This window comes from Geotrypetes seraphini, chromosome 7, assembly GCF_902459505.1.
Source record: "Geotrypetes seraphini chromosome 7, aGeoSer1.1, whole genome shotgun sequence".
NCBI classification, from domain to species: domain Eukaryota; kingdom Metazoa; phylum Chordata; class Amphibia; order Gymnophiona; family Dermophiidae; genus Geotrypetes; species Geotrypetes seraphini.
This window is the reverse complement of record NC_047090.1, coordinates 133,629,086-133,651,851: the sequence shown is the minus strand read 5'-3', so window position 1 is coordinate 133,651,851 and position 22,766 is coordinate 133,629,086. Positions and strand designations below refer to the sequence as shown.

General features: G+C 44.5%; 1 protein-coding gene across 1 annotated transcript; it reads left to right on the top strand.

Moving 5' to 3' along the window:
• Positions 1-1,311: 1,311 nt before the first annotated feature.
• VCPKMT (valosin containing protein lysine methyltransferase) lies at positions 1,312-22,497 on the top strand. The gene is given in 6 exon segments (XM_033950710.1): positions 1,312-1,579; positions 5,451-5,561; positions 6,500-6,572; positions 13,814-13,876; positions 13,878-13,952; positions 22,396-22,497. Coding segments are annotated over 6 exon segments (642 nt in total). The 5' UTR covers positions 1,312-1,361.
• Positions 22,498-22,766: the final 269 nt, after the last annotated feature.

The following is a 22,766-nucleotide window of genomic DNA, read 5'->3' as shown; positions in this document are numbered from 1 at the left end:
TCTTCCGCTAAGTCTCCCCTTCAATCTGTGAAGAATTCTGCTGCACGAGATGTATTCTGCCAGGGTCATTATGCTCATGTTACCCCTCTCCTCAAATTGCTTCACTGGCTCTCCATCCATCTCTGCATACAGTTCAAACTCTTCTTATTAACTTACTGAAAAGCTGCAGAGTAAATACATTTGTATCTCTCCTTTCTTAACTCTCCTTACACTATGCTCCGAAAACTGTTTATCAGGCAAATCTTTCTTGGCAGTGCCCTTCTCTTCTACGGCTAACACCTGACTCCTTTCTACTTTGCTCCGCCATATTCCTGGAACCTGTCTGACTTGGTCCATCAGACTCCATCTCTGGTGGTATTCAAATCCAGGCTGAAAGCCCTTTTTTTTTTTTTTTTTTTGAAGCTACATTTAGGTCCTAACCCTCTCAACTTGTAAAGCATCCATATCTGCTGGTCATTTCCTCCATAGTCTGCCTCATCATTCCACTTCTAATTCCCTACCTGAGCATTGTATATAGATTCACCCTTATGTAGGGTTACCAGATGTTTGGGGGAAACCTGGACATGTCCTAGTTGTAGAGGACTGTCTGGGCTCCCACCTGGACTTTCCAAAACCCAGTAGTTTGTCCAGGTTTTGTAAAGCCCCAAACTCCACCCACGTCGGGAGCACCTTCAGCAAGCATGTGTGGATGACATCACATGCATCTGTACATACTGGAGGCCCCCCTGATGCAGCCTGAAGGACAGGGGAAAAAAAGATGAGATTGGAACAGCATGGGGCCATGCATCTGGATTTGTCTGAGGTTAAATAAGGTAACCCTACCCTTTTGTCCTGTGTGTCTGTCATAATTAGATTGTAAGCTCTCACGGACAGGGACCCTCTCTTGTGTCTATGTACAGCGCTGTCTGTGTCTGGTAGTGCTATAGATGACATAAATCGTTGTTTCCTTTAAATAAGACGAAAGGTGGGGACAATTAAGAGGAAGCGCAAGGATATAGGCAGTGTGACATTTTATTATGCACATGCCCTAGAACTACAGGAAGTTATAGCGTCAGAGGGACAAAAGTAACATTTACTGATGATTAAAAACTGTAAATCTGGAGCAAGCTCAACCTCCTTATTTTTACGGTACATTTACCAGTCAGCATTTTGCTTACTATTGTAATAAGCAGCAACCGCCACAAGTCTTTCACGAGAAGCACGCATGCCATGTCTGGCTCGGTGGGGAATGAGTACAGTACGGTCAGGCTCGTGGCACGTGACTGAAACGTTCCGCCCCCTGCGCCCCCCCCCCCCTTTATTATACACTTGTCGCCGGAGCTTATGTCATCAATGGGCGCTGGTGGCACTGGAGAAGGAAAATGGAGGGGAGGGAAACCTTTCTAAGAGAGCTGGAAACGGTGGATGGGTCCCTGCTCAGAATAGCGCAGCTAAGCGCGGGGAACGTGGGTTGTGTGGTGTGGGACGCTGCCCTTGTTCTCGCCAAGTATCTGGAGGCTGGGCCGGCGTTGCGGCGTCGCTCGGTGCTGGAACTGGGGGCCGGTACCGGTCTGGTGGGACTCATGGCAGCAGTTCACGGGTACGCAGGTGTGGTATTTACGTCGGGAGCAGCTGCTAGAGCATTCAGTGCGTCAGCCGGCGCTAAAGACAGCTTCGCCTGGAGTTAATTCGCATGTTGAGGGGTCACTTAATATGATAGTGATGCAACAAGCGCTGCCTCACTCTTCCTGCTCTTGTGTTAGATATTTAAGGTTTCTTGCATTTTTAGTTATTAGTTTTATAGCATTGCCCACAATAAATTGATTGGAGAGTGATAAACGAAAATATGCAGAATTCCATGTAAAAGTACCGAGATTCACAGAAGGCAGTGTACAGCAGGTACAACATAATTCAACATAAAACTTACAATTTTGTTAACAGCATAACAGTAGTAAAAAGACCAAAACATAAAAACAATGTTAACCCTTTAACTGGCAGATGGAGAAACGGCTGCTTTGTAATGTAATGTTGAACAAGAGCAACAGTGCCAAGTAACAGTCATTGTACTAAATTGGCTAGCGCACCTTAAAAAAGGACCCCAAAGGGTTAAAATCAGTAGATTGAAACATAATAGGACTACTGTTTCAAAAATATACTTAACAGCACTGAAATTGGCTTGTGCTTGAGTCCTAGTGATTTGATGAATTGCGGATCTAAAAATAAATAAATTAAAACTATCCTTCCCCTTGCTAAAAGGCATTTCCCACACAGGAAAGCTAGGGACCTCCCTCCACTTCAAAATCACTGAGCTCTGGAACAACCTTACCTCCCCTCTTCAGAACTTGAGCTCTCTCCAAGTTTTCTGCAAACATCTGAAAACCTGGCTTTTCTCAAATATGTAAGTCTCCCTCCAACTTAGGAATCAAGGAAACTCTTATATCTTGGCATCCCAAGTCCTCTAAATTTTCTTCACACTTCTATCTCTAACCCTCTGTTGTAGTTCCTATTTCTTCTACTGTAAACCGCGCCGAGCTCTACGAACATGGAGATGATGCGGTATACAAACCTAAGGATTAGATTAGATTAAATTGGGTTTGTGCTAGTCCGGAAAGATCCTCCAGCGTCATACCCATGGTTGTTTTCAATGTGTTTAGCCATCTGGTTGTAAGTCACTCTCTTCGCCTGGTTCCTTCGATCTTCCCAAACATGATATCCTCCTTCGGTATCTCTCACTTCTGATGGTGTGACCAAAATAAGACAGTTGTAACTGCATCATTACATTACATTAGAGATTTCTATTCTGCCATTACCTTCTTGCTTCTGATGGTGTAACTTCATCATTTGGGCTTCAAGTGCATAGTCGGTTTGATCTTTTCCAGAATCAATTTGTTAGTTTTTCTGGTGTTTAATTTTAAAAGGGAGACAATACTTTTGCAACATCTAATGAGCACAAATCAAAACATTCAGATAACACAGGTATGATACTAATGCTTTTAAATAATACAACTTATCCTATAGACAGCAGCACTGTTTATTTCTGTTATGTGTTTATACTTAGGTGAAATTTTGTTTTCTTTTAGTTTAGAATTCACTGTTTAGTCATTATGAAACGCTATCTTTTTGATAGTGCAACCAAATTCCCTTTACCAGTCTGACCTCATGTGCAGTTTCCCTAAACTAGTCCCCTTACTTTCTTACTCCTATTACTCTGTCTTACCTATCTATGAGCCCCTTTTACTAAGCTGCACAGCTGAGTGCCGTGCAGCAAATTTCTCTGATATCCATTTGATTCTTATAGGCATTGGAGCATTTACTGCATTGGCCCATGTTGACATTATAATGTAGTATATTGCTTCAACAGGCGATAGAATAACAATGTTATGATGTATAACGCTATACACACATCAATGCTCAGGGATTTTCAGACAGCCACTCGAGTAGCATAACTCATGGTGGTAAGATCCTCATTACTCCCAGCCTAGCATTTGAGATGTTTTAACTGCTTTTTTTTCTTTCTTTTTTTTACTCATTTTATACCTGTCGATCTTTACTCAATAAATAAATAATTTATAATAAATACTCTTTCAAAAGAGGCTTTCATCAATAAATAAATAATTTATAATAAATACGCTTTCAAAAGAGGCTTTCATTTATATAAAGCTGAACTTAGCTTTGTGTGTGTAATTTCTATCCCCTTGCCGACGTGTTTCGCTATCACTTCATCAGAACGGGGAAATCTTAATTTGTAAAACTTGCTAGCAGCGACTATGTGTACTAAGCAAGTTTTACAAATTAAGATTTCCCCGTCCTGATGAAGTGATATCCTGATGAAGTGATATCCTAATGAAGTGATAGCGAAATGCATCGGCAAGGGGATAGAAATTACACATACAAAGCTAAGTTCAGCTTTATGTAAATGAAAGCCTCTTTTGAAAGCGTATTTATTATAAATTATTTATTTATTGAGTAAAGATCGACTGGTATAAAATAAGTAAAAAAAGAAAGAAAAAAAGCAAGAAAAAAAGCCATTAAAAAGTCTCAAATGCTAGGCTGGGAGTAATGAGGATCTTACCACCATGAGTTATGTTACTCGGGTGGCTGTCTGAAAATCCCTGGATGCCTGAGCATTGATCTGTGTATAGCATTATACATCATAGCATTGTTATTCTGTCATCTGTTGAAGCAATATACTAGACTATTTGGTGAAGTGAAAAAGAGTAAAATTGAATTGTGAAATGACATTATAATGTAGCATACTTTGCCATAATATATATTATTTGAATATTTTACTGCTGTAATTATGTTTGACTTATTCTTGCTGTACACCACCTTGAGTGAATTCTTTCAAAAAGGCGATAGATAAATAAGGCCAATAAATACATGATTTTTGAAACAGGGCTCCAAAAAGTCATGTTGAAAAAGTAAGAGAGGTAGCCCATTGGCTGACAGCTATCATATGGTGATAGTTATAACAATTTAACATGACATAATGATTAATATTTATCTGTTGCTTCTACCAGTAGCTCTGGGCAGTCTACAAAAAAAGAAATTATTAGTATTGAATAAAAAATAAAATGACAAAATACAAGAAATTCAGTTACAGTGTAAAAGGTAAATAAACGCATAATTAAGATGACCTACCTATATTTTTAGCAAATAACCACATTGTCAAAAGTTTTTACAAAAAGTCAGGTAATCTTGTTCTTGTCTAAGAGCTAATGGTAAAGAATTGCAAAGTAATGGCGCAGCTCCTTGCAACATCCTCTCATGCACGTTCTACTTACAAAAAAATGTTGTTCAAATGATCTCAAGGTGTTTGAGAACTAGATTTTAATTGAGAAATTATATAACTCTGAGCAAGACCATTCAAAATGTGACATGCAAAGTACTTTAAATTTGATTCTGGCTGCTACTGGGAGCCAGCAGAATTGTTTCAATAAAGGGGTAATTCTGATTCAAATAATTGTTCCAAGACTGTATGCATTGATGTAGTCAAAGGAATAGTTAGCCCATTAAAAACTGGCCTTTTCTCTGGAACTGGTGTTTTGTTTTGTTTGCTTTATCACCAACTCATAACAATTTCAGCACTGATACTTACTGCTAGCCTTAGTTAGCAACTATTAAGTATATGCTTAAGGAGGAGTCCTTTGGTTTTGTCTAAAATTTCATCTTTTCCAAATTAGAGTTTAAGGATAGGCAAGCTTGAAACTAAAACATTTGTTATTTAATGCAGATCAGTGATAATGAATACACCTTTTTAAATTAGGTACTACTTTTTTTTTACATTTAATATTGTTTCTGATGAAGAATATAGAACATTATAGAACTTGTCAACAAAAGCTTAGATAGTTTCATTATGTAATTATAACGAATCGGTATGCCTTGCTATTGTCATCTGTTGCATCTGTTCCGATATTAGCAGTGTATTTCAACATGAGTTTTCATGTTTCCTTGGGGTGGGGATATTGTAGAGCAGATGTCACAATCACAGATCTTGAAGACCTGCAAGACTTGATGAAGATTAACATTGAAAATAACAAGCAACTTATTACTGGTTCAATCCAAGCCAAGGTACTAAAATGGTTTGTATTTCCTTTATCTTGTTTATTTACAAATGTTTATAGCCCGCTCATCCAAAGTCCCCAGCTGGCTCCAATGAAGTGTACATAATAGATACATTAACACAAATTATATACAACAAACATTAAGAGATTTTAATTAAAATCAAACCTATTCTTAACTTGTAAGCTTTCTTAAAAAATAAATATTTTTTAAATTGCACTTTTGATGAATACTTAATATTTCTAATTCGTTATGCATTATTTCATTGAAACACTGCCTGATGGGCACTGTTCTTGCAAGGTGCATTTAAGACTGCTGACACTTATACCAGGGGCATGTCAGCTGACCATGGTTTAAACCATGCAAAGCTGTCTAATCTATGCGAGCTCTGCTATCCTGTAAAGTTTAAATTGTGGATTGATGGGAGCATGCCTGGTAGAGAGTGGTATCCCTAGTCTCCTGCACCCTTAAGAGGGAACTTAATGTTTGGTTCAAGTGGCTTGATTTCTGGCCTTGCTTGAATGCTCTCTGGGTCTCAGCTGGAGGTGCTTTGTAGGCAATTATCCACTGATCTTGGGAAGGAGAAGTCATGATCAGCTCCCTATAGTGACACCTAGAAGATGGATTTAGAACCTGAAGGGTTTCAGAAGGAGCCCTAGGACTTGGTCCTTTGAGGACGATCACTGACAAGTGAGCTGGGGGAGGTAGAAGAGGGCATAAAATAGGGGCTAACCTCTGAATAAGAACATGGTCCTACTGCCCAACCCTGGTTCCAGCACTTGGTCCTTTGAGGATTATTACTATAACTGAGCTGGGAGGAGGTAATCCCTGGATAGTTCTAAAATAAGGATCATGGCCTCAGTGTCCAGACCTGATTCCACTTGAACTGGAAGCATAAAGAAGCAGGTAGAAACTGCTGGGTCAAAAATAAACTGGACAATATATTTGTTTTTCCTAGGGGAGAGAGCATAATGGAATTTTTGCCTCCACCAGATTATATACTGATGGCAGACTGCATTTACTATGAACAGGTGAGTGGTTGATTACAGAGAGGGAAAAAAGACCCACACATTGGGGACAGATAAAGATTCTTATACATAGGTCCAGATGACAGCAAACTACCTATTGACAATATTATCCCAGGACAAGCAGGCAGCATATTCTTGACTGATGGGGTGACGGCACCGACGGAGCCCCGGTACGGACAATTTTAGAGTGATTGCACTCTAAGAACTTTGAAAGTTCTAGTAGGCCGCACCGCGCACGCGCGAGTGCCTTCCCGCCCGACAGAGGCGCGCGGTCCCCAGTTTCTTAGTTTCCGCAGAGTTAAGAAGACGCGTGTTCCAACTGCTGTTGGAAAATTTTTTCAAATTTTTCTCGCCTCCCCGCTCGCGCGTTATTTTCTTGTCGTGATTTATTCACCTTATCGTTTCTTTCTTTTATTTAAAAAAAACAAAAAGTCCCAATTTTTTCGACTTTTTTCCGGTCAGCCCCGGCGGGGCCTGTTGGCACCATCGAAGCCTCGGACTTCGATTTTGCTACAGCCATTTTTCCCTTCATGCCCCCTTCACCGGGTTTTAAGAAGTGTCAGCGGTGTGCACGTCCTATTTCCCTTGCCGACCCACACAAGTGGTGCCTTCAGTGTCTGGGTCCGGACCATAGGGCAGAAACGTGCACCCGCTGCAGTTCTCTCCAAAAGAGAACTCTAAAGAATCGCCAAATTCAACAGCGAATTCTTTTCAGTGCGCCATGGAAGTTCCCCCCGGCATCGACACCGTCATCTTCCTCCAAATCGGCACCGGTGACTTCGACACCGCAAGATCCATCCTCGGTGTCGCACCCTGTAGGTAAGCCGGCTAAGAAGCCATCCCCTACTGTCCTTAGCCCCGCCAGTCGAAACAAGCAGTGAGCCAAGTCCTGCAGACTGCGCGCCGGCCTCGGAAACGCTCCGCTCCTATTGAAGTCACTGCCTCTTCATCGGCATCGACTTCGCCTGAGCGTCGAGCTGCACCGCAGGTACCGAGCAAGAAAAAAGCGGTACCGGTGCCATCGGGACCGTCTCTGGATGAGAGAATAGCATCCATCCTTCAGGTCCAGCTTAAGGAGCAGTTACAACACTTGCTCCCGGCTCTACTGACTCCGAGCCTTCCAGTGTCGGTACCTACTGAGCATTCGGTGCCGATCGTCGAACAGCCTGTTTTGTCGGCATCGACGTTGTCGGCACCGCAAAAATCTGTTTCTATGCCTGTTCTCTCGGCGGAACCGAAGTCTCTTCGACGCACTGCTTACTCGACTTTGGAGCCAGTGCCGTTCTCTGACACCCGTACTGCTGTACAGTCACCCGGTACGGTGTCCATGAGGTCTGGTAAATCGGTACGCAAAACCAAGCATACCGAACCTTCTACCCCACTTTCTCAGGGCCGTCTGTCATCGGTACGGGACCCTGATTTGTGGGATGATTCTGATGACCCCCTCGGTACCGAGGCAGATTATTCCTCGGAGGAGGATGTTACATCGGTGCAGGATCCTGCTGGTAAGCCAGAGCACTCGTCCTTCACCAAGTTTCTTAAGGAGATGTCGGACACCCTTTCCATCCCTCTAGAGTCTGACTCTAAAAAATCCAAAGCATTTCTTGATGCTTTGGATTTTGACCAGCCTCCGAAAGAATTTTTAAAGTTACCCCTCCATGACATCTTGAGGGAAACTTTTTACAAAAATTTAGAAACTCCTCTCACCGTTCCAGGAGCCCCTAGGAAGCTGGAATCGCTTTACAAGGTGATTCCTATTCCAGGGTTTGACAAACCCCAGCTGCCCCACGAATCTCTGCTGGTGTAGTCCACCCTCAAAAAATCGGCAGGCTCTAGTGTATATGCCTCTGTCCCTCCTGGCAGAGAGGGCAAGGCCATGGATAAATTTGGTAAAAGACTTTACCAAAATGCAATGCTGGCCAACCGTTCAGGTAATTATGCGTTTTACTTCTCTTTTTACCTGAAACATTTGATTCAGCAAGTCTCTTCTTTTCAAAAGTATCTTCCTGACCGTAAGCTTCCTGCATTCCAACAATGCACTTCCAGTCTCCTACAACTCAGGAAGTTCATGGTCCGGTCCATCTATGATACTTTTGAACTCACATCCCGAGCCAAGGCTATGTCTGTAGCGATGAGACGATTGGCATGGCTCCGAGTCTCCAACCTTGATGTGAACCACCAGGACCACCTTGCCAATGCTCCCTGCCTGGGTGATGAGCTCTTTGGAGAATCTATGGATACCACCACTCAAAAGCTCTCTGCCCATTAGACGAGGTGGGATACTTTGCTGAAAAATAAAAAGAAGCCTCCTCCTCCTCGTCCATTTAGACAGCAGCCATCATATCAGAGGCGGTTTTCTGCTCGGCCAGTTCAGCCTCAACCTTCACAACCTCGGAGGCAGCGGCAACAGCACCAACAAGCACGTCAGCAACAGCCGCCTACCATAAAGCCTGTCACTCAGACTAAGCCGACTCAGCCCTTTTGACTCCCTTCTCCTGGGCATTGCCAGTCTCCCTCCCTCCTGTCCTCTTCCACAGCCCATAGGAGGTCGATTAACCATTTTTCACTCTCGATGGGAGGTAATCACCACCGACCAGTGGGTGCTCTCGATCATAGCCCATGGCTACTCCCTCAATTTTCAGACTCCCCCGCCGTTAGGCCATGCCAAAAGAATCTGCTTCCAACAAGTCTCAGTCCCTCCTTCTCGCTCAAGAGGTTCAATCCCTCCTTTCTTCTCAATGCCATCGAAGAAGTTCCTCAAGAGCAGCGAGGTCAGGGTTTTACTCCCGGTACTTTCTAGTTCCCAAAAAGACCGGAGACCTCAGACCCATCTTAGATCTCGAGAGATCTCAACAAATGTTTGGTCAAGGAGAAGTTCAAATGCTCTCTCTTGCCACCCTCATACCCTCTTCACTCGCTCAGGGCGACTGGCTATGCTCCCTCGATCTCAAAGAGGCTTACACACATATTCCTATCCATCTGACGTCCAGGCAATATCTGCGCTTTCTCATCAATCAACATCATTATCAATACAAAGTGCTAACCATTCGGCCTGGCCTCCTCTCCCAGGGTATTCACCAAATGTCTGATTGTGGTAGCGGCCTATCTCCGCTCTCACAACTTTCAAGTCTTCCCATTATCTGGACGACTGGTTGATTCAATAGCTCATTCCCCTCAGGCGGTGTCTGCTTGCCACCAATCAGACCATTCACTTCCTTCAACTATTAGGGTTCGAAATCAATCTACCAAGTCTCACCTCATTCCGACCCAGCGACTTCAATTTATTGGAGCCGTTCTGGACACTGTTCTGATGAGGGCGTTTCTTCCATCCAACCGCCTTCACGCCATCCTCCATCTCTGTCAGCAGATGTTTCAACAGATTACCATTTCTGCGAATCACATGATGGTGCTATTGGGGCACATGGCTTCGACAGTACATGTCCACACCCGTTCGCAACGTCTCCACCTGCGTACTCCTCAATGAGACCTTAGCGAACCAATGGTCCCAAGCGACGGATCCTTGTTCACAACACATATCTGTGACCTCGTCTCTTCGACAGTCCGCTTCTTTGGTGGTTGACATCTTCAAATCTATCCAGAGGTCTGCTGTGTCCATCTACCTCCTCATCAACTAGTCATCACCACAGATTCCTCCCCCTACGCCTGGGGAGCTCACTTGAACGAATTTCCAAACTCAGGGATTTTGGACTGCCCAAGGAAAAGAAACACCACATTAATTTCCTGGAACTCCGAGCGATGTTCTAAGCCCTCAAGGCGTTTCAATATCTTCTCTTTCCTCAAGTACTACTCATTTGCACAGACAATCAAGTTGCAATGTACTACATCAACAAACAGGGAGGAACGGGCTCTCGCCTGTTGTGTCAGGAAGCTCAACGGATTTGGTCTTGGGCGACAGCTCGTCACTTATTCCTGAAGGCTGTCTACATTCAAGGGGAACAGAATTCCTTAGCGGACAATCTCAGCAGAATTCTCCAACCTCACGAATGGACTCTCGATCCCTCGACTCTTCAGTCCATTTTCGCTCAATGGGGCACTCCTCAAGTGGACCTTTTTGCAGCTCCCCACAACCATCAGCTGCCCCTGTTTTGCTCCAGACTCTACTCTCCTCACCGTCTGGCGCCCGATGCATTTCTCCTGGATTGGACCAGTCTCTTCCTATATGCTTTTCCCCCTCTACCGCTCATGCTGCGAACACTGTTCAAGCTCAAGAGGGAACAAGCCACCATGATTCTCATCGCTCCACGGTGGCCCAGGCAACATTGGTTCTCCCTTCTACTTCAACTCAGTTCCAGGGAACCCATACCTCTTCCACTGTTTCCTTCTCTGCTTTCTCAGCATCAGCAGACCCTACTGCATCCCAACCTAGAGTCTCTGCACCTGACAGCTTGGTATCTCTCGGGCTGACTTCGGCTCACTCACTTCTTTCTCAGCCTGTCCGCTCTATCATTGATGCTTCCAGGAAACCGGCCACGCTCCAATGTTATCAACAGAAGTGGTCTCGGTTTTCTTCCTGGTGCCTCTTACATCACCATGATCCCATTACTCTAGCAGTGGGACTGGTGTTGGATTATCTTCTTTCCTTGTCTGACTCTGGTCTTAAATCTACTTCTATCAGAGTTCACCTTAGTGCCATTGCTGCCTTTCATGAGCCAATTTATGGAAAACCCCTCTCGGCTCATCCTTTGGTTTCTCGGTTCATGAGGGGCCTTTTCAATGTGAAACCACCTCTCAAGCCTCCTCCTGTGGTCTGGGATCTCAATGTGGTTCTTTCCACTTTAATGAAGCCTCCTTTTGAACCTTTGGCCACAGCGCATTTCAAATTTCTTACCTGGAAAGTGGTCTTCCTTATAGCTCTCACTTCTGCCAGGAGGGTCAGTGAACTCCATGCACTAGTGGCCGATCCACCTTTCACTGTTTTTCACCATGATAAGGTGGTTCTCCGTACACACCCCAAATTTCTTCCTAAGGTTGTGTCTGACTTTCATCTTAACCAGTCCATAGTCCTGCCTGTATTTTTTCCAAAGCCTCATTCTCATCCAGGTGAACAGGCTTTGCATACCTTGGACTGTAAACGTGCTCTGGCTTACTATCTTGAACGTACTAAGCCCCACAGATCATCTCCTCAACTATTTTTGTCCTTTGATCCTAACAAGTTGGGTCATCCTGTATCTAAACGCACTCTCTCCAATTGGCTTGCTGCTTGCGTTTCTTTCTGTTATGCTCAGTCGGGCCTGACACTGGAAGGTTCTGTCACGGGCCACAAAGTTAGAGCTATGGCAGCGTCTGTAGCTTTCCTCCGATCTACTTCCATTGAGGAAATCTGCAAGGCTGCTACTTGGTCCTCAGTTCACACTTTTACATCACATTATTGTCTGGATGCATTCTCCAGATGGGATGGACACTTCGGCCAATCTGTTTTACAAAATTTATTTTCCTAATGGCCAACCTTCCCTCCATCCCTCTTTTTGTTAGCTTGGAGGTCACCCATCAGTCAAGAATATGCTGCCTGCTTGTCCTGGGATAAAGCACAGTTACTTAACGTAACAGGTGTTATCCAGGGACAGCAGGCAGATATTCTTGCGTCCCTCCCACCTCCCCGGGTTGGCTTCTTAGCTGGCTTATCCTAACTGGGGACCGCGCGCCTCTGTCGGGCGGGAAGGCACTCGCGCGTGCGCGGTGCGGCCTACTAGAACTTTCAAAGTTCTTAGAGTGCAATCACTCTAAAATTGTCCGTACCGGGGCTCCGTCGGTGCCGTCACCCCATCAGTCAAGAATATCTGCCTGCTGTCCCTGGATAACACCTGTTACGGTAAGTAACTGTGCTTTTTGGAGGGACAATCAGGATGTGTATTGCTGGCTCTCACAAAACTAGATTGCAAGTTTTTGTTATCTTCAAGCTCCTACCTACCACCCAAGTGATATAACAACATGCAAAACATAAGAGACTTGCTGTAAAACCCCCGTATCTTCAAAAAATATGAATATAATGTGGGAAATGGCTGATTAAGGTGCTGTCTGAGAGCTCCCCCTTTACAAATTAAGGAGTTAAAACAATATGGTGGTAAATGATTGATGCAGATATCAGGCAGTGCAGCTGAATGAATATTGTAAACTAGTCTTTAAGCCCGTTACATTAACGGGTGCTAGAATAGATGTGTCTGTCTGTCTGTGTTTCTTTATTCTCCTTGGCCGCTGTCTGTATCCTTCTGTCTCCCCCTCCCCCCCGAGCAAAGCTGTGTGCCCCCAGCACCCACCTCCCCCCCAAATGTCTCTCCATGGCCCTCTTCTGTCTTCCCCCCCAGAGCAAAGCTGTCTGTCCCCTTTCTCTATCTCTCCATGGCCCCTTCTCCAGCACACCCCTCCCCCCAAAGCAGCCCCCTATCCCTCTCCCTGTCTCTCCATGGCCCCTTCTTTCTTCCCCCCCAGAGCAAAGCTGTTTGCCCCAAGCACACCCCCTCCCCCCAAAGCAGCTCCCTTTCCCTCTCCCGCTGACTCTCTGGCCCCCTTTCTCTGTCTGTCTTTCTGTCCCTCTCCCTGCCCCTGTGTCTTTCTTTCTTTCTGTCTCCCTCCCTCCCGCTGTCTGTCTGTCATTTTTCCCCATTTCCCTATGCAGCAGCAATAGCATTTCCCTCCTATCTCCCCCCCTTTCCTGTGTAGAAGCAGTAGCAGCATTTTCCCCCACTCCCCCTTTCCCTTTTCTTACCTTATGTTCCCTGCTCCGTTCGGCCCCTCCCCCTTCTTTTATTGCCGTTGTCGATCCGGCCTGCTCCTGACCCTCCCACCGCCGACAAACCTTGGGACTCTAGCCGGGTAGGCAGCACTTTAAACACGCTGCTTCGCGGCCTTCTACTGGCGATTTCCTCTGCCGCGTCTTTGATGACATCATCGGAGACAGACGCGGCAGAGGAAATCGGCAGAGAAGGGCGCGAAGCAGCGTGTTTATAGTGTTGCCTACGCCGCTGGAGCCGGGAGGCGACGGAGAGGGCAGGGGGTGCTAGCAGCCGGCAGCGGTGGAGAGCAGGGAAGGGCGCGCATGGCACTTGTCTTGCCTCGCGTGAGGCCAGACTGTATACCGCGCATGCGCACTTCCTATGTGTGCCTACAGCTCACGGAAAACGGACGCACGCTTAGGAAGTGAGCATGCGCGGCTTACTGTTTTATTATATTAGATGTAAATTGTATGCATGAAACCTTGATAATCAGTTCTTGGGCTTTTCTTCCAGTCTCTAGAACCCTTGGTGAAGACATTAGAAGAGCTGGCAGACCCAGAAACATGCATCTTGTGCCTGCCTATGAGGAAAGGACTATGGTAAAAATCCGGAAATAGAAAAGAGATTTTTAAGGGACTTTCCATTGTAGCATGTGATAACAAGTAGTAAAATATCTTGAATATTGATGTGGACCATGTACCAGTAGGCTCATTATGAAATCATGTCAAGCCATAACACTCTGTCTTTAATGACGGTCCCGGATTTCTGCTGTTAGGGGTGTTTTTTTGGGGGGTGTTACTTATATTGATCGTGGTCTTTGGGAAAAATCCTGAAGGAACCTATAGTTACTAGTAAGCTGTATATACTGAACATTGTGAATTTCTAGTGTTGGAAAGCCACAATTCCCATGAGTGTCCATGGAACAGTAGACCAATCAAACATTTCCTGAGAAAAGTATTTGTTGCATGCTGGTGGTGGTGATAGGCAACAACAGTCAATTGGATCTTTTAGTCCTACCTTAAAACACTAGCAGATTGAAGTTAATTTCATGTTCAGCCTAGAGGACAGCACTCCCCCCCCCCCCCCCCCCCCCCCACACACACACACACTTGGCTATTTATTTCATTGGATAAGCAGGATAAATACTAGATAAAGCACTGAAATTATGCAATGCCTTGAGCTTTAGAAAATGGAATTCCTCTGACTGACACCAGAGATATTTTGGAGCACTATCTGAAGAAGCTCATACCCCTTTGAGCCCCCAGATGGATGCTGGTGCTCAGCAGCAAGCAATGGTTATAGAAACAGATAAAAAGACCATACATCTCCTTCACCGCCTGCTCAGAACTACAATCCTTTGAGAAATTACAATGTTGGAAAGCATTGCTAGTCTCTGTTAGACCTACCTTCACCTTTTTAGATGTTCAAAGAGAATATTATTGATGGAAAGCCATACACAAATAAAGACAAAATAAGATGTTTGCCAGGCTTTTCCTGTTTCTTTCTTCGCTCTTTCTGATACAGGCAGACAGGGTGAAGGTCCTGTAGAATGAATTGATTTTAATCAGTTGTAAGGAAGGCCAGAGCAGGGTGGGGTTGGGGTTGGGATGGCAAAAACAGGTCAACTGCCCTGTGCCCAAAGAGGCCTAAGCTTAAAGTGGGAGGCCTCTCATGGTTTATGCCATTGATTGTGTTCAGTACAAAATGAATTACTTGCCAAGTTTAACTTTGGAGGGTTTCCAGTTCAGTTTTGGTATTCATATTTCTAATTTGTGATCCATTGTTCTGTACTTGGTGAAGGTCTGTGTGTGTTTTGTTTGTGAAGAAGTCATTTAAAGTTGTTTTACATGTGGTAGTAATGGTGGGTGGGAATCTAAAACCAGCCCTGAGGAAGCCACATATACAAAAAACATCAGCATTACCGGTCGGTGGAGCCCACGATCCCCGCATGACATTCTGCCCTGTAGTTTCATTGTTTTAACCTCTGCTTCTCCCTCCCACCCCCTCACCACACGTCTCTTGTATGAATTTACGTTGGATATTCTGGAACATGTGGCACTCCTAAAGTAAAGTCCTTATCAAAGATATGCCTCTGTGAAGATCAAGAATGAAACTAAATAACTAGTTTTAACCAAAGGAAACAGGAACATAAGAACATAAGAAGTTGCCTCCGCTGAGGCAGACCAGAGGTCCATCCTGCCCAGCGGTCCGCTCCCGCGGCGGCCCATCAGGCCTAATTGCCTGAACAGTGTCCCTGACTAATTTTGTAACTGCATCTAATCCTCTAATCCTATCCCTATTACCTACCTCTACTCCTATCTGTACCCCTCAATCCCTTTGTCCTCCGGGTACCTGTCCAGACCCTCTTTGAAGCCCTGTAGCGTGCTCCTGCTTATCACATCCTCCGGTAGCGCGTTCCATGTATCCACCACCCTCTGAGTGAAAAAGAACTTCCTGGCGTTTGTTCTAAACCTTTCCCCTTTCAATTTCTCTGAGTGCCCCCTTATACTTGTGGTTCCCCGTAATTTGAAAAATCTGTCCCTGTCTACTCTTTCTATGCCCTTCATGATCTTGAAGGTTTCTATCATGTCTCATCTAAGTCTCCGCTTTTCCAGGGAGAAAAGCCCCTTTATTAGCTTAGTTGCTCTTCTCTGGACTCTCTCAAGTACTGCCATGTCCTTCTTGGAAACTGATGGGTACTGTGGGAAGCACAACTAGATGATCGCTTGTGTAGAAATATTTAAAGATTCTCAGAAGGGGGAAGATTACTGGATGGAATTGGGTTAGAGGGAGAGAGAGGGGGCAGATGCTGATGGAAGAGAGGTGGATAGAGAGAGACATTGGATGTTAGTGGGAGAGGGGGAGCCTATGCTGGATGGAGTGGGGATGGGAGAGAGAAGGGAGCAGATGCAAAAGGAAGTGGGGAGGAGAGAAAGAGGGAAGCAGACACTGAATGGAAGTGGAGAGAAGAGACAGATGCTGGATGGAAGGGGAAAAGAAAGGGCACAAGATGGAAGGAGGAGATAAAAAAAGGACACATGCTGGATGGGGAAAGTGGATAGTGTTAGTGAAATATTGGAGGGAATGAGTGAAAGAGGTGGCAAGCTGTAGGTAGGTACAGTGAAAAGGGAAATTGAGGACTGGATAATAAGAATTTAATCTAGGACAGATGCAGAAAATATATTGAGAAGAAAGACGAGGGAAGAAAGAAATGGAAGGGAGAGAAGAGAGTGAAATGCCAGACAATGTGGGTGGGGTGTGGAGGGGAGGGGAAAGGAAAGGATAGAGTGAAATGCCAGACCATGGGGTGTGGGAAAGGGAAGGAGAGAAGAGAAGAGAGATGCTAGACCATTGGGGGAGGGAAGGGAAAAAGACTGATCCTAGACCATGTGGGTGGAGGGAGAGATGGAAAGGGGGAGGCAGTTTCTGGAAGGTGCATAGAAGGAGAGAAGATGCCATATAGAAGGGGTAGAGAGAGGGCAGGAAGAAAGAGTGACAAGAAGATGAGGAAACCAGAAACCAGAGAAGACAAAGGTAGAAAAAAAAATTTCTATTTATTTTTTTGCTTTAGGATAAGGTAATATTGTAGCTGTGTTGATAAATATTTATATATAGAAAATGGCAATAAGGTGATCCTTTTATTGAACTGATTGTAATACATTTTTGACTAGTTCAGAGATCAAAACCCCCGTCCTCAGGACAGGATACCGTAACAGCATTATACTTTACTGACTTGTGAAAAGAGGTTTTGACCACTGAAAGCTGATTGAAAAATGTATTAATACCATTTTATTGACTATCTTATTTCCATTTTGTTTTATTTCCCCCCTCCCCCCCTTTGGCCCCCTTTTATGAAGCCGCATTAGGCTTTTTAATCACCAGCTGCGGCGATTATTAGCTCTGACGCTCATAGGAATTCTATGGCTGATGTGGCCTGCGCTAAAAAGTCTAATGCAGCTTCATAAAAGGGAGGGTTGATGAAGCCACGTTAGGGGTTTCTATCACTGGCTGTGGCCACCGCCATGGCCTGTAATAAAAAACCCTAATGCAGCTTCATAAAAGGGGCGGGGGGGTGTTGTTAATTTTTTAAGTGATAATTGCTATTTCTCTGTGTTGTTTTTTTTTTTTTTCAAATTTACATCTTCTATTTTTATATTTATTTATTCCTTTTATAGCCCATCCTCCTCAGGAGCCCAGAAGGGGTTACAAGGATACATACACAGTCTTCTAGATCAGTGGTTCCCAACCTGTCCTGAGGGACCACCAGGCCAATTGGGTTTTTAGGATAGCCCTAAATGAATATGCATGAGAGAGATTTGCATATAATGGAAGTGACAGGTATGCAAATCTGCTCCACGCAATATTCATTAGGGCTAGCCTGAAAACCCGATTGGCCTGGTGGTCCTCAGGAACAGGGTTGGGAACCACTGTTCTAGAATCAGCGATATGTTACACAAAAGGAATTTGACAAAGAAGGAGTATAGCAAGGAAGGAATTGATAACATTAGGAATAGGTATTCCTTAGATATTCCTAACTATCATAGATAGGAACACAATTTATGCCAAATTATAGGAAAATATAAGTACATAAGATGAAAGTACAGTGGTTAGAATGAAAGGGAGGAGCCGTTAGGCAACAGAATTCCAAGAATTCAAATAATAAAATTAAAATTAATTAAAAAAACAAAGGTAAAAAATAATGAAACAAACCAACCCAATTCATAAGCTTGAATAATACAAAACAAAAATAAAACAAGTTTGACTGAAGTCCCAGAAGCAGAAGCCAGCTCTTATGCCCCGGTACATCTTAAGCAGGGGTCCTCAAAGTCCCTTCTTGGAGGGCTGTAATCCAGTTGGGTTTTCAGGATTTCACCCAATGAATATGCATGAGATCTATGTGCACGCACTGCCTTTCAATGCATATTCATTGGGGAAAACCTGACTGGATTGCGGTCCTCAAGGAGGGACTTTGAGATCCCTGATCTTAAGTGATCCCAGCGGTTTAAGACAGCCAGCAGGGACTGAAGACAGGAGTGCAAGTCCGCTGACGAGAACGAAGCCAAAACCCATATCCGAACATCTTCCTCTGTTCTGAATTATCCGAGACAAGGTCTGCTCAAAACCTCAGAACCCGATCCCCCGATACTGAAACAAGCCAACGGGTCGCCGCTGAAGCAGACTCCACCCAACACACAGGGCACAATATTAGGGGAAATGCATCACCGTTTCTGTGGTGTTTGCATTGTATGCAGAGTCCAGCTTCTTGGTGGTTCAGTTTAACTTTTCTCTACATATTTCTATTTTACTTCCCTCCCCCCCCCCCCCTTTTACAAAACTGTAGTGCAGTTTTTAGTGCCAGCCGTGGTGGTAACAGCTCTGACACTCATAGGAATTCTGCTACAAAAAGAACTGAAAGACTCTTTTGTTAGACTTGCATATTTTTGTGTATTGTTGTATATAAAGAACTGGTACATATATATTTTCCCTTCCCCACTCCTTTTTGTTGTTTTACAAATTCAGAAGCCTATCAGTGAGTTTATTGCTGCCCACTCTGAAGATAGTTGGCTTAGTTGTATAGTATTGTCTCATTCCTGGGTTAGTGACCATAGAGTGATGTTTGACGGCAGCAGGTTTGGCTTTTGTTATGTTTTGGGTTTCCAATTCATCACCATTGTCTTTGGCTGTCTTAGATTTGACATAGGATACTGAGGAGTTGAAAGCAGCACCAAGCCCCTATGAGGTGAATGAAGTTGGCTCTAGAGCATGACGTGGGGAAAAAATTTGTCCCCGTCTCTGCCCTGTCCCATCCCCGCGAGCTCAGTCCCCGTCTCTGTGTGCTCGGTCCCCATCCGCCCTGTCCCCACAAGTTCAGTCCCCATCCCATCCCTGTAACACAAATCACAAGAGCAGTGCTGAAAACAAATCCACAAGAAAACATTGGAGAATGCCAACTACATCAAGATCATATGGTTAGAAATTGAAACAATCAAACAGAAATTGAAAAAAAACTAAAAAGGAACCAACCCATAGGATCTGATACAGCACAAAAAAAAAGAACAGAAGAAATACAATAGCAGAATTACGTTCCCTTAAGCCAGGTTTTTCTTTAAGCACCAATCCACCTACACAAACAAACCCTAGAAAATGAAATAAATCACACACCCCAAACCACCCATCTCCCAGCCCCTCCCCCCATCCGCCCCCATCTCCATCCCTCCCATCTCTATATCCTCATCCTCCAAATACATGCAGAGAAAAACATAAGAAATGCCGCTGCTGGTCAGAACAGTGGCCCATTGGTGCCCAGCAGTCCGCTCACGAGGACAGCCCTTAGGTCAAAGACCAGTGCCCTGAATCTAGCCTTACCCTATGTGCATTCTGGTTCAGCAGGAACTTGTCTAACTTTGTCTTGAATCCTTGGAGGTGTTTCCCCTATAACAGGCCTTCAGAATGAGCATTCTAGTTACGAAATCTATCCCCTTTTAACTTTAGAGAGTGCCTCTCGTTCTCTCTAACTTGAAGTGGGTGAACAACCTGTCTTTATCTACTAAGTCTATTCCTTCATTATCTTGAACGTTTTCGATCAGGCCCCTCTCAGTTCTTCTCTTTTCAAGGGAGAAGAGGCCCAGTTTCTCTAATCTCTCACAGTACGGCACTCCTCCAGCCCCTTAACCATTTTAGTCGCTCTTCTCTGGACTCTCTCTAGTAGTACGTGTTCTCCTTCATATAAGGCAACCAATGCTGGATGCAGTATTCCAGGTGGGGGCATACCATGGCCTGGTACAGTGGCATGATAACCTTCTCTGATCAGTTTGTGATCCCCTTCTTAATCATTCCTTAGCATTCTGTTTGCCCTTTTTGCCACCGCCCGCACATTGAGCAGATGGCTTCATTGACTTGTTGACCAATACTCCCAAGTCTTTTTCCTGGAGGGGTCTCTCCAAGTACTGCACCGGACATCCTGTATTTGTGTATAAGATTTTTGTTACTGACATGCATCACCTTACATTTATCCACGTTAAACCTCATTTGCCATGTCACGACCCATTTCTCAAGCGTGTTTGTCACATTGCAGGTCTTCGCAATCCTTCTGCGTCCTCACTACTCTGAATAACTTTGTATCGTCTGCAGATTTAATCACCTCGCTCATCTTACCAGTTTCCAGGTTGTTTATAAATATGTTGAAGAGCACTCCACTTGTGATGCTTTTCCAGTCTGAGTATTGTCCATTTACCCCCACTCTCTGTTTCCTATCTGCCTGTTTCACCCTCGATTCCATGGCTCGCAATTTTTTGAAGTAGTCATTCATGCGGGATCTTGTTGAACGCCATCTGAAAATCCAGATATACAATATCGATCGGGTCACCCTTGTCTAGCTGCCTGTTTACTCCCTTGAAGAAGTGCAGCAAGTTCGTCAAGCAAGATCTTCCTTTGCTGAAGCCGTGCTGGCTAGTCCTCATCAGATTGTATCCGTCTAGGTGATCAATGATGCGGTCCTTTATCAGTGCTTCTACCAACTTTACCGGTACCGAGGTCAGACTCACCAGTCTGTAGTTTCCCGGTTCTCCCCTCGAACCTTTCTTGAAGATCGGCGTAACATTTGCCACTTTCCAGTCTTCCAAAATCCTTCCCTATTGATCGACAGATTGGCTATTAGTTGGAGCAGTTCAGCTATAGCCCCTTTCACAACAGAACAGGCCAGATCCCAGGGTACCAGCTAGCGCAGCACTAATCAGAATCTAGAGGAAAAGAACTCCAAAGGGAGCGGTAGGCTCAACAAATCCTGCAACCGCTGTGCTTTTCTTCAAGTCACGTGAGGCTGCCCTAAACTTCTTCTCTGATGCAAGTTCCTGTTTCCGGTTATGTCAGAAGAGAAGTATTAAGCAGCCGCCAGCAAAGGTGAGGGGAAGGGAGGGAGGAAGATGTTATGGACGGTGCGCGTCCGCGAGATTGGTGACCGATGCGTTCCTTCACTTGACTGCGGAGACAAGTCCATTCATCGCTCCACAGGGTGGTAAATGTCCTTATCCCCGTACCAATCACTTACTTTTTGTTCCATTTGGGCGGGTTACCCGCGGCTACCCGTGGGTAACAGCCACTGTGCCATTCTGTAGTTGGCTCTGCACTTTTTGATATGTTATTCCTCTAGCACCATCTGCTGGCAGGAAAACATAACCTACTCATCTGCACTGGTCTAGCAGGACTCAAGGAAGTTAACTGATAAAGATTAAGTTTCATCTTACATGAGGGGTGGGAGCCTCTTTTGTGCTATGTCCCATCTGCACCAGTCCGCAAGAGAGCTTAGAACTTATGAGCAGTATTTCCTGCTTGTTAATTGTGCATCATGAGATCAGCAGATAGGAATTACCAGGCCATAAATATTTGAACATGCTGGCTGTGCCTGCACAAATGGGGCAGAGCGGTTTGGCAGGATGGGCTGGTTTTTTTTAATGGTGCAGAGGTCTGCTTGGGTGAAAGTTGCCTCATGTCCAGCCTTGAAGGACTTCACTAGACCCTAGTCTGTATGCTTTTTCATAATATCTGATCTCTTTTAAGTAACTCATCCAAGCACCCACTACCAGACACAGAAAAACGCACTCCCCATTCATACCCCCCCCAATCAAGGAAGTAAAAAGAACAAAACTACACGACGGCCTCCTAGCCACTCGAGCCGCAAGGCTGGACAACCAGATCTCAACTTCTGATGACCACCCAGTACTATAGGACGTTCACAAAGAAATAAAAACCATACTTTTCAAGAAATTCCTGAAGCCAGCAAATAACATCACGACCTCTTAGTAACTCTAAAACTGAATTTGATCTACCCATTACCGCACTAATAATAACAAAAGAACCTCCACTATGACCACCTTTTAATTCTTTACAAACCACCTCCCTCAACAACCCGTTAAATGTTTATAAGATCTACAACTTACCTCTCTAGCCTAATCATTGTAACTCTAGTTTTTTTAAATTAACCTTTTGTAATCGCTTGACCGCAAGGTAATGGCGAATAGAAATCCCTAATGTAATGTAATGTAATGTAATGTAACTGTACCCTTGGTGTGAACATACTTCTTGCATTGCTGTTACAGCTCCTGCAGGTGAATTTTGATGTAGGAAAGATTCCTTTGGAAAAGCATAATGAGGAGTATCGGAGTGAGGACATTCACATTTTACACATCAGGAAGAAATAAGAAAGGTAGTGTGTGTTCTACTTGAGTCTCATCTGAACTGCGCAGAATGAGTTTTTTTGCATCTTTGTGGCTTTTATCTTAATAGTCTGCCAAGTGGCAAAAAAGCACCACAGTTCTAGGGGGCATGAGGGGAGAGTTAAAGAAGTAAAGTCCTGTAGCAATGAGCTTGGTGTTTTTGGGTGTCTTATGTGGGAGACAGTTGCACCCTGACTTTTTAGAAGCCCTGCCTCTCAGTTATTTTATTTATGTTTCAGATATATAACATATAG